Raw genomic sequence first — 12,113 nt, 5'->3', positions numbered from 1 at the left:
CCTGGCAGCCCTAACCATAAAGTAATGCCTCCAGATATCAAGCCTGAACCTGCTCTCAATCAATTTGTGGCCGTTATTCCTTATTATCCCACTTGAGGCACCCCTCAGAAAATGCCAGCTCCTGGTTCTGACGTGCTTTTTGACTACCAAAAAATAGTTAAAAATACATAAGAAAAAAAAGCGATTTTTTTTCAATCTATTCCAGGTTTCCGGAACACCAATTTTCCCAGACACACAACACGAATGAGCCTGCGTGCTGGCGTGTATCAGTTATGGATTACAACGCACAGACTTTCCATCAGGAAGGCAGATGCATGTTCGTTACATTTTTAAAAAAAAAACCACTGGACTACCGTATAAATTGGATTCAACGTTTAATATTTATTTTAATGAACACCCTACCACTGATCTCCCAGGTGACTCTCAGCAGTCTTCTGGAGATATCTAATCTCAGGGCAATCCTGGATGGCTGGCAACCGTCCCAGAAAAAAACAACAGAGCGATTCTTCTGCCGCAAAGATCTCAGAAAGGCTGGAACAGGTCAGAACGGGAGTAACACGTTGGATTCCTATTTGAAATCTCTGGGCTTATCCTGAAACCTTGTTCACGGCACACCAAACCATACCGAAATGGTGGCACCCTCAAAAGCATCAAGCGCCAAGGAACCCCGGCCACAAATCATCCATATAAAGCCGGGACAACCGGAGCAGGCGGGGAGTAGGAGGCCTGTAAACCCTCGCGCTCCCCCGCAGCAGCACCAGAGCCCCTGGCGGCGGGAAGGGGTGTATGGAAGGACAGACGGTGCCTCCTGCTGGGGAAGATGTAGGGTGGGGGGGTGATCCTTATTGAGGGGAACTGCCGCAGAGAGCCTGGCTTCGCAGTCAGGGCACTAGGGGGGAGTTTTCACTATCCAGCCCGAGGAGGCGAAGCCCGCACCAAAATGGCGCCGGCGACTGCGCCTCCTTCCCGCCCAGGCTGGAGGTGCGGGCGCCCCGGAAGTGGAAGTGAGGTCACGCCCGTTTCCAAGATGGCGGCGCCCAGCTTGCTGCGTGTGGGGTGGAACCGGCTGCTCTCCGGGTTCTTCTGGGGCGGCGCCGCCGCCCGGCTCCCGGCCCGCGGGCTCCGGCAGGGTGAGTCCTAGGGGGTCGGTGCCTGCCGGGGGGAGGTTGGGCTGGGCCGCGCAGGCGCTCAGACACCCCCAGAGTCGGCTCCCCTCCCCCCGACTGCGCATGCTCCTCAGACCTGCACGGGGTGCCTCGGGCGCGGAGATCTCTAGAGGGGCCTGTGGAAGCACTGACGCATGGGGGCGTCGCGCTTTGATGACGTTGTGATGAGAGGGGGGAGAAGCCCTGGAGCGAGGCGGTTGCCAGAGTTACCTGCGAGAGGGAGGCGGGGCTAAGGGCTGGGCGCTTCGTGACAAGCCCTGCCCCCTTTAGTGGCCTCTCCTGTCTCCTGCAGAGGCTGGCCTTTGTATCCCGTAGTCGCAAGCTGGGCTGTTGATCCACAAGCCGAGGTCCTGAGGCCCCTGCCACACGTTACATATGTTATGTATGTCAATTGCGCAATAAATTTAAACTCTGCCCATGCAAAGCAATTATCCCATCAATAACTAGCGAGGCACACAATCATTGTAGAGCTGCCACACATGCCAAGTCATTACCGCACCATAAAATGGACTCTCCAGCTATAAAGAGAGACAGCGGCTACCGAGCTAGTGCTTGAAAATGTGTAACGACTTTATAGCTGGTTTCTGTCCAGCTTTCACTTGACCGTGTAGTAGGGCCCCCTCACATCGTATTGCAGGTGTTAAATGCACAGCTAAGAGTCTGGCTGAAGAGTGCGGTACTAGGGGCCCTGCTACCTACAGGTTTCCCTCACTTTGTTCTGTGCATGCCTTCCTGGAAAACGGCGTATCACTCGAATTTGCATAAAGCGAACCCACTTTACAATGTAACAGATAGGGATATGTTCCAAGACCTCAACTGTGCTGACCCCCAGATCCATTGCTACCACTTTTAGACACATTTGGTACTCGCCAACAGCAGACGGTACACACAAACACAGGGCATTATCATCATGGGGATCGCAACTACAGAAACGCATGTCACAGACAACAAGCGAGGAGCACAAATCTACACAGGAGACTGTATTTTGGTGTGCGTCACTCCCACAGTCCACCACATAAAGCAGCTGACTGCGGGCTTCCACCACACCAATCATGTAAGAGTGAATTTACCTTGCATATAATGAATTTTTGGTATAAAAAGGGTCATCACATAAGAGCAAATTCATACATACAGGCCCTGCATAAAGCAAGAGAAACCTGTATTCAAATGAAAGCTGGTTAGAAAGCAGCTTTAGAGTCATGATGCATTTCCATGTACTAATTTCATAACAGATTGTCTCTTTATAGCTGGCGAGTCATTTTTATTGTGTAATAATGACTTTGCACGTGTGGCTGGTCTACATTTATTATGGGATTTGCCAGTTAATGGTGCAATAATTACTTTGCACTTGTGGCTGGTCTTGCTTTGCACATTATTGTGCAATTAAGCCACTTAATTTCTCCCATCCCCAGCCATAAAATGAAGATAATCTTTTCCTTCTCCAGTGTTGGAAAGAAAAAAAAAATCTATTACTAATTTAGGTATTACAGTCAAAGGAACACATTAGTAACCAATGTGAAATAGCAGTGAGTATCTGTTGTCTTCAGAATTGCACAAATTAGGAAAGACTATGGTATGTTGATTTTTACTGCGCAGACCTAAGGAAGAATGCCTTTGATTTGAAAACTTGTCTAACTCTTATCCTACCTATGCAGTTGGTCTGATGGAAGATAGCCCTGTAACAAATCCTTGCCACTAGCATAATTTCTGGACCATCACGGCTACATCATCATTCTAACACTAGCAAGAATTAAGGATTTCAGTTTTACTTATCCATAGCTATGAGTGGGAGAAGTTGACACAACAGTTCTGTTCTTTCGGTCTGGCCCATCTGAAGTAAGTAAGGCATTGGTCCCCATTCTAAGTGCTTTTGCAATTAGGAGAGCAAGAAAGCTGCAGCTGCTATATGCAGAAGCTTTAACTAGGAAAGAATTGGAATCTGGGTAGGCAAGTAAAATGCATGGGTATTTTCAGATTGCTTTTGTTTGTGCTGGTCTCTGCTGACTTCTCAAATCAAAACTAACAGCATCCAGGTAACTTTCAACTAGAAATCATCTGGAAAGTTTAAAAATTTGAAGAAAATATAAAGACACTGCAAGAATAGCAATCAAATAAGAGGTCCCCAGTTTGAAAGAACTGCATGCTACTCTGCCTTCCAGTAGAGCAGTGGTGTGCTTTGTTGCGAAGTTGCATTGTTTTTTGGTATCAGAGTCCCGTATGGTTTTGGATAATTTATTGATAAAAAATCACATACTCCAGCTTGAACAAGTCTGTGACCTTGTTTTCCCTCTTTATTTCTGCAGTTGTGGAAGTTACTGAAGGAAATACAACTGTTGTAAGTACTTACTTTTTTATCCAGATCACCATGTATACTACTTGAAAGCCATGTTGTGTTTTTCCTGTACAGGGAGAAATACAGATTCTTTTGACTTTTCTAGGATTGACTCATCAGGGTTTTTTGTAACACTGGTGTTCTGACCTATCAATAACAGAATTACTCTCTTGTTTTTTGCCTATAGAAAAATAAGTGAAAGTTAAGAGATGACATTTCTGAGGGGTGCCTTGAATCTAAAAAGCTTGAAAGTCACCATTTTAACTCTATCTTGTTGACTGAGGGAGTTTGTTGGATAGCAGGGATAGGATTTTTTCAGATGCAGGGCTATTGTAAAGGAGTGACAAGTGGCCTGGGACAAAACCTACTAGGGTCTAGGCAGAGATCCATTCTAGCTTCCATCATATAACCTTGTTAGTTCATCTCCATCTAGGTTCACAGCATCCCTTGCTATTTCAGACCTTGCTGCCCCCCTTTCCTGATCTGTACATGCCTTTTGCTTCTGATTTCTAATACACTTGCTTGTTATTTTGAATGTGTATGTAACTTTGGGTCATAAGTGATCTGAACTTTGCACTTGGGACCTAGTCAGTATTTAAGGTCTTTCCTTAAGCGAAACAGATCAACCCAGGCAGATTAGAGAGGGAAGATTACTGTGTGAAAATAAAGGAGAGGGTGAGGTTATAAAACAAATGTTAATAAATACATGTCATTAAACTCTGTACATGCAAATGCTTACAGGGTCAGGACAGGCAAAATACCAGAAGAGTTATTAAACAAATGTGCTCTTTAAACTCAGCGCGCTCCCATGCCAAGCCCAGCACATGCCCAGAAGAGGCATCGTGTTAGTTGGACCTGGCTTGCCCAACTTGTATATAGATTGGGTGCTTTAGTGGGGCGTTTTTGCCTCTTATCCAGTAGCTGATTGAACCAGCTTTAGATTAAAATTCCAAAAAGCCCCACAGATGCACCCAATCTATACAGATGCTGCAGATCCGGGTTGAACTAACATGCTACTTCTTCCAGTAAAGCTGGGGGGGGCAGGTTGTAAGCAGCCATAGTGTTAGATTTGGAGGATTTTGTTAGAAAGATTTGCAAATTTAGTGGAGCACCAAAATTAACAGGGGTGGGAGGGTTGATTTACTACATTTGAGTTAAATACCTAAAGTTGGGCTAAGGAATGGATTTGAAGGAACTAAACCTTTCAGGTGTTTGAAAAGTAGAGATGCACCAATACATGGGTCCATATTGTATCAGCACCAATAAAAGCAAAATTGACGTTATTGGTAATCAGCGTTTTTTTGGCTGATTTGGACGATAACGTTGCCAATAAATGCTGTGTGTGTGCATGCAGCCCAGCAGCTTGGAGAGCAGTGTCCAGCTGGTAAGTCTGTGGCAGGGAAGGGGCATGGGAGGACAGGTCGAGGCCCTGCAGTAAGGGAGGGAGTGGAGCTGGGGCAGGGGCAGGCGCTTCCCAGTCAGGGCAGGGTGCAGGACAGAGCTGCAAGCAGCTTGGCGAGGGGTGGCTCCTGCCATTGGCACACCCTAGGGGAGGCACAAAGGGGCATATGCCCCCTGGATCTGGGTGGGGTGGGGGTGGTGTTGGGCTCTTTTTGGCAGGGGGGCTGGGCTGGGGCTATATGCAGGGTGGGTGGCAGTGTCACTGGGAGGAGGGTTCGGGGGGGGCCTATGGAAAATTCTAGGGTGACTGTAGTCCACCCCATAACATCCCCTCTCAGCACTGCTGCCCCCTGCTTCATGCACAGCCTCAGCCCAACCCCCCGCCGGGAATAGCCTGGCGTGCTACTCCCGGCCCCAACTCACAACAGTAGCCTGCCCTCACCCTGTGCACAGATCCAGGGGGCACGTGTCCCTCCATGCCTTCCTCAGGATACACCAGCAGTGGGAGCTGCCCCACGCTCTCCGGACTAGCTGCTCATGGTCCATCCCACACCATGCCCTGCCTCACTATATAGTACCTGCCCCAGCACTAAGCCCCACTCCCTGCCTCACCATGGGGGCTGTGACCTTTCCCCCCCACCTTCTCCCCCACAGACTTACCAACCAGATGCTGCTCTCCAAGCTGCCGGGATGCATATCGGCAGTCAGATCCATATCAGCTGATATGCCTTGTTAATAATTGGCCATTGATATCACCCTGAAAAATCTTTATCGGTGCACCCCTATTGAAAAGTGTAAATGTCAGAAGGAAGAGATTATTTGGAGCATTATCAGTAGAAATAACTGGGAATTACTAGATGAAGTTCAAGATGAATTGCAAAGGAGTGTATTTGGATTTTCTTAGTTGCTAGTGATGCTTGGGCAATGTTGGCACATTTTCTGGGAAGTTTTGATTTTTACATTATTTCTGGTTATTTTTACATTAATAAGTGTCATGTCTTCATTGAAACCTGAGCATCTTCATGGTGCACGTGTTCAGTATTTTAGATCTGTTTCATTATGTAAAATAAAAGACCTATCCAAGCTGCTAGATACCTTTGATGTGAGACTGATGAGTAAAAGCAACCAAGGAAGTTGGGGAATGGTGAGACCTGTCTTTTCTCCCTCAAAAGAGGATCGAGCAGCATGCTTGGAAGGTCCATAGTCTGAGACTTTTTCAACCCAGTGGGGAGAATGAATCCCAAAACTGGAATGTCCTTAGGGAGAGCACCATGTTAAAAGCAGTTTATTCTTTTATAAACAAGTGGCTTTCACTTTGATGGATTTCTGAATTCTACACGGTCTTTATTTTCACAGAGGAAATGTGCTCCCTAGAGAGAGTATGTTGGAATCATTTAGACTTGAGATAACAAAATGTGTCCAAAATGGATAAAATGGTCACAACTGTCTGGCCAGATGTAGAACCGGGGGAGATCCTGACAACTTCTGATGTATAATTTTTCAGTAGCAGTGGAAGGTCCATTGATAGTCACAGAATCTCATTACAAATGGTTTACATTCATCATCAATTACAGAGACAGACATAATCCCTGCCATACTTCTTGCTACTTGACCCACCCTATCAACATTACTTCAGTCTTACCTGGATGCAGTTTCAGCCAGCTTGTCCTCAGCTGTGCTTCAGTCTTTATTGAGTGTTGGGGGACATATTTACTGTTTATCTGCTGAATAAATCTCAGATGCAAGAGGGCAGGGCTTCATTAGCATACTGGAAGTGCACAGCCTGTGCTGCCTCGTTATGCCTCCCACTGAGCCACTATGCACGGTGAGTATATGGGGTAACTGCACATGATAGTAGCCAGAAGTGGAGGAGCAGTAGCTAAAAAAATAAAATAATAATACGCTCTCTACTTTCTCCGAGAGGGAATTATATATAGTATCAACACAGGGGTGAAATTTATATCCGTTCCCAGGATGAAATCATTCAGCAAAGCAACTAATGCAGTCTTTACTATCATCAGGTCTGAACCCAGCCTGACAACAATCAAAGCTTACGATGCAACCAGAAACTATTAAGTTGACTTGCCACAAAATGACCTTACCCAGGAATAAAAGATTAGGTACCAGCCTTTGCTTGGCTAGCTTCTCAGCTTCAAGATAGGGTTTTTGAATGACCACAAATTGAACAAAACCTAACTTAGCAAAATTGGCAGCATGTTCTCTTTTGGAGAGAGATGGGAGTTGTTCCACCCACAACAGACCCTATTGTTTCCATGTGGAAGTCACTAGGCAAAAATGGCAGAGACCCCAAGCATTGGTTGTGGTAGAAGGCATTTCTGGAAACTCATACCACAATGAGTGACACTGGCTCAGCTGCAGAAAACTTAATATTTGTCTCCACTTGATATTACACTGCACTGACAGAGTCTGAAAGCAGGCAGTCTGAATCTGCTAATTTTTTTCTGACAAAGTAACATGGCATTCCTTCACAATGTGTGGAGGGAGGAATAAGCTGTATCGGACATTTAGAATTAGATAGGCTTTCGCTACTGCAAACAAATTTACTGAGTGATATTTAGTAGGCCCCTGAAGTGGTACTTAAGAAGTCTTTGCTTTCGGCATAGCCTTGGCATACAAATTTAATATTGTTGGCCCAACTGTGCATAAAAGGCACAAGGCTTTAATTATCCATGCTTTTATTATGTTCCTGCCATCTTGAGGTCCTACTGCCTTCCTAACTTTTCATTGATAGCTGAGATACAACTTATTGTTATAGAGCTCAATTTTTTTAACTATGATTCAACTATTTAAATGAAACTTTTTGACTAATTTTGGAGAAAAGCTCTGCTAGGTTTAACCTTATCTTTCCATTCAGCTAAAAGTTGAGAGGATTCTTGCTCAAGAGCTGAAGACTTTTTTAAAAATAATGCCCGCACCTCTTTTTTTTCCCCCTAAACCTCTACCCACCACCGTTTCATTTGCAGGTTTCTTTAAGAGGGCTTAAGCTGCAAAGTCAGGAAACACCACCTAGCAGTGAGATGTGCTAGACCATGGAATATTTTTCTAAAGGCAGGATAGGAGTATCATTATATAATTTAGAGCAGTGGTCTCCAACTTTTTAAAGTAGGAGATCACCTTTGGCATTTAAAAGCAACCCAAGATCTACCATGCACCCTCCCCCCACCCAGCAGGTAAGTCTGTCGGGAGGGAAGGGGGGGAGGCAGATCGAGGCAGAGGGGAAAAAATTATTTGGGGGCGCACCTCCTCAGCAGTAAGTCACACCTGGCCGGGGCCCCACTCAACTTACCCCTGCTCCTGCCTCTACAGTACTGTCCCTCACTGCGGGGACCTCAATCTAGCCCCCGCCTGTTCCCTTCCCCATGGACTGACCTGCTGGGCTGGGGCGTGCACATGCATGCACACGGGCATTCAGCCCCCAACCCCAGCCTTGAATCAACTCCAAGAAGCTCTGAGATCTACCACAAGAGGCTCCAAGATCTACTGGTGGATCAAGATCCACTGGTTGGTAACCACTGATTTAGAGTTAGATTTGAGAACATGCACGGTCTGGGGGTTATCTCCTTATACAGTGCTGAGCATGCTGTTGGATCTCAAGTAACAGACCTTCTTTAGCTCCCCAAAGGCATGCATAAGCCTAGACTGTGCTTTCCACATGATCACTTTATCCTTCAACTTGTTTCCTAGATTGAAGGCAAAATAATAGAACATACTGAAGCATCAGCTCCTCCCAACCCTTCTGGTCAGTGCCCCATCTGTCGCTGGAACCTGAAGTACAAGTACAATTATGAGGTAAGTTTGTCAATGTTGTAATCCATGAAAAGGTTCCTCCCCCAAGTCACAGAGCTAGTTAAAGATTATTCTCATGGCTAAGCCTAGCCTTCCATTACTGAACTGCACAACCTGCTATTCTCTTAGCCTCCTGGGCATCACAGAAATTTTCAGCTGTCTCCACTTCCTGTGTCAGTGGTTCCTACAGTGCCACAGCTGTCTTTGCCCATACCTGAAACATGTAGTTGAATTCCACCTGAGTACAGATAGCTACTTCTGTGCAATCTAGGACACCTCTACATCACAGTGGCAATAGTCCTGCCCTGGATATCCCTGAGCACATCCAGCCCTCCTGCTTGCACCTGCCTGTTCCAAAACCATAAATACACCAATGAAGGTGCTCTGTGGTTGGCCCCAGCACCTGATTTCAGGCCTTCAAGCTCTAGTATGCTTCAAAGCAGCTCTTGGAACATCTCAACTGGGCTTTTCCTGGAGGTGGAGCATATGTGTGGGAGTGGGTGGGCAGGGCACGTTTAGAAGTGACCCCACTGGGGCTTGCTACCATTGCAGTGGAAACATGCCCTTAATGTCCTGCTGTGTAGTTATCTGAATTGTTCATATGTTGTCTGAAGCAGTTTGTGTAGGAAGAGGGCATGTGGAAACATATGTGCATCCCTCACTGCCCATCTTCTGATCTGGAATTGATGTAGCATCCTAACAAGGCCCAATGTCAAAGATATATCATGACTCCAGTGGGTAAAAAAAACTGTTTTATAGTAGTCTCATTCAGGTACATTTCTGACTTTTGGAAGTTCAAAAGCAAGATCTTCATTCCCAGAGAGTAATTTGACTTCTTTAAATGCTGTAAATGTATCGCTGCCATCAGCTACCTTTTATAGCTGGATAGTAAGGAATGAAACGAAGCTAGTGGATTTTATGCCCCCATCTTAAAGCTCTGCCTGCAAAGGGAAACAGTCCACATTTGAAGCCCCTTTTGTGTTGATAGGAAGAGAATGTATTTCAAGAAAATATTGGGTGGGGGGAAACTGCTCTGAAGGAATTACTAAAATTGTGAAAGGTGCTAGGGAAATCCTATGGTACACTATTATTAAGGCCCTACTGAATTCATGGAGGAAGTGGCATGTACTGTGGCACCCCTTCCTTCCCCATCCCGCTGCTGATTGGTGGAGGAGCCCTGCTTATGGTTCGCTTCTGATTGGTGGGGAGGCAAAAACTGCAATTTTAAATATGGTACTGTTTTTGCCTCCCACCGCTGATTGGCTGAGGGTCCCTGGCAGCCCCACTGCTTGCAGCTGATCAGGGAGTCAAAATGGCACCATATTTAAAACCACAGTTTTTGTTTCCCTGCCAGTCAGGAGCAAGCTGCAAGCGGGGCCCCTCCACCAGTCAGCGGGGAGCAGGAAGGGAGGGAGGAGGAACCTGCAAGATCAAAGGGGCTGCAACGCATGCCACTTCTGTATGAATCCAATAAGGCCCAAAACTCAACAGTGTCTTTGGGGAAAAAAGAGCACTCGGTGACCTCTGGAAGTCCCTTCCAGCCCTACTTCTCTATGACTCTATGTGGGATATAAGACTTGGAGAATGTAGTTTTATAAGAAGAGGCTGTTTAAAGATGTGGTTTTAAAAAATAAAACAGCTAAAATCCCAACAATCAAACAAAAATTGTGTACTGAGAATGAAAAGGAAGGGAGCCAGACAAGAGTGCACAGTTAAAAGATAAGGCAACTAAAATGCCAAATAAATTAATGCCAATGGGATTAAGGGAGATACAGATACAAATACATCTGGAGGAAAAGAAATGCTTGTGAGTAAAGAAGTCCACTACTGAGGAAGAGGCTGAAATGCCAAAATGTCTGAGCTACTCAAATATATCTGTGAGAAGAAAATTAAGGAAAGGGAAAGTTTGAATAATTAGGTAACATTGACAGTCTTGTAAATGAGCAATTGCCAAAAAAAAAAAAAAAAGCGGGTAAGGAAATACTTAGACATTGAATTGAAGGTCTGGATCACATGCATCCCACAGCTTCTTTAGGGAGTTAGCTAACAAACAAACTGCTCCATTTTCTGTTTTGCAAGGCATGAGAAACTGAGGAGGCACCAAAGGATTTGAAAATAACAGATGAGGTACCAAGTATCTGGAAAACAAAAGAGTGATCCTGAAATCTACCATTTGGTAAATCTAATTTAGTAAATTCCCCGCAAAAAAGAAACAGGAAAACATTACAAAGCGCTCACAGAATATCAGAGCCAGGAACAACAAGGAGTAATATTATGTAGGTTATTAAAAAAACACGATCAGGAAAAATCATGCCAGACAAAAATTTTTACTTTTTTTGGTTCCAGTAAATTCGAGGTCTAACTTTCACTGAAGTATCTCATAGGGTCTGATGAAAACTTACTTGGAGGTTTAAATTGGCTAGAATGTGAGGAAAACTGGGATGACGTAGTCTAGAGAAGAGAAGACTGAGTGGGATTTGACAGCTTTCTGTGTCTGAAGACTGTTATTAAAAGAGGATGGGATCAATTGTTCTGTGTCCGCAGGAGAGAGGATAAGAAGTAATTGGTTTAAGTTGCAACAAGGGAGATGTAGGTTAGATATTAGAACAGGGGCGGGCAATTATTTTGAGCAGAGGGCCATTTACCCAGTTTTGGAAGGCTGTCGAGAGCCGCATAGATAGCCCTGCCCCTTGACAGATGCCCCACCCCTTGACAGATGCCCCGCCCCCTGGTCACCATCTTGGGACCAACGTCCCAATGTCTGGGGACCAGTGTCCCAGGGTCAGCACCAGCGGGGCCCAAAGCGTGGCGCAGGCTGGCAGGGGTCCGTGGAGCTAGGGTGGGCTGCTCCAGCAGGCAGTGGGGAGCTGGCCTGGCTCCATAGAGCCCCTGCCAGCTGGGACCCTGTGCTCCTGCCACCCTGCTCTGGGCCCCACCGGCACTGGCCCCTGGACACCAGTGCGGGCCCTGTGCTCCTACTGGCTCCTGGCCCGCTCACACCCAGTGCCTTCCAGCCCCGCGGTACAGCCTGAGGGCAGCGCAGAGCCCAGATCCCTGTGCTCACCAGCAGGGAAGAAGCTTGTGATGAGCGTGGGGAAAAGTGGCCCCTCACCTGCCGGATGCGGCCCACCCCTATATTAGAAAGAACTTTCTCACTATGAGAGTGACAGATTACCTAGAGAGGTTGTTAGAATTTAAGTTGTAAGAATTTAATTAATTCTACCTATCTGGGATTACAGGTATGATCCAGCCTTTAGTAAGAGGTTCTGACTAGATGACCTCTTGTAGTCCTTTCTGGCCCTATTTTTGTATGAATCAAGGAGATGAGCATTGTCAGTGAATTGAGTATAGACCAGAGGGTATTATTATCCTTAAATTGAATGCTGTAATAAATGATCAAATTGATT

The 12,113-nt window shown here is 45.9% G+C and overlaps 1 protein-coding gene across 1 annotated transcript in view; it reads left to right on the top strand.

Moving 5' to 3' along the window:
- Positions 1-431: 431 nt before the first annotated feature.
- Positions 432-12,113, top strand: part of MRPS18A (mitochondrial ribosomal protein S18A) — a 26,531-nt gene continuing 14,849 nt past the window's right edge. Inside the window, exons 1-3 of the mRNA XM_006034704.3 lie at positions 432-1,130; positions 3,470-3,501; positions 8,605-8,709. Coding sequence (XP_006034766.1) covers positions 941-1,130; positions 3,470-3,501; positions 8,605-8,709 — 327 coding nt within the window. The 5' untranslated portion in view covers positions 432-940. The remainder of the gene's footprint in view (positions 1,131-3,469; positions 3,502-8,604; positions 8,710-12,113) is intronic.

The sequence above is a fragment of the Alligator sinensis genome, unplaced genomic scaffold, assembly GCF_000455745.1.
Source record: "Alligator sinensis unplaced genomic scaffold, ASM45574v1 scaffold1456_1, whole genome shotgun sequence".
Taxonomy (NCBI): domain Eukaryota; kingdom Metazoa; phylum Chordata; order Crocodylia; family Alligatoridae; genus Alligator; species Alligator sinensis.
This window is presented reverse-complemented; position numbering and strand designations above follow the sequence as displayed.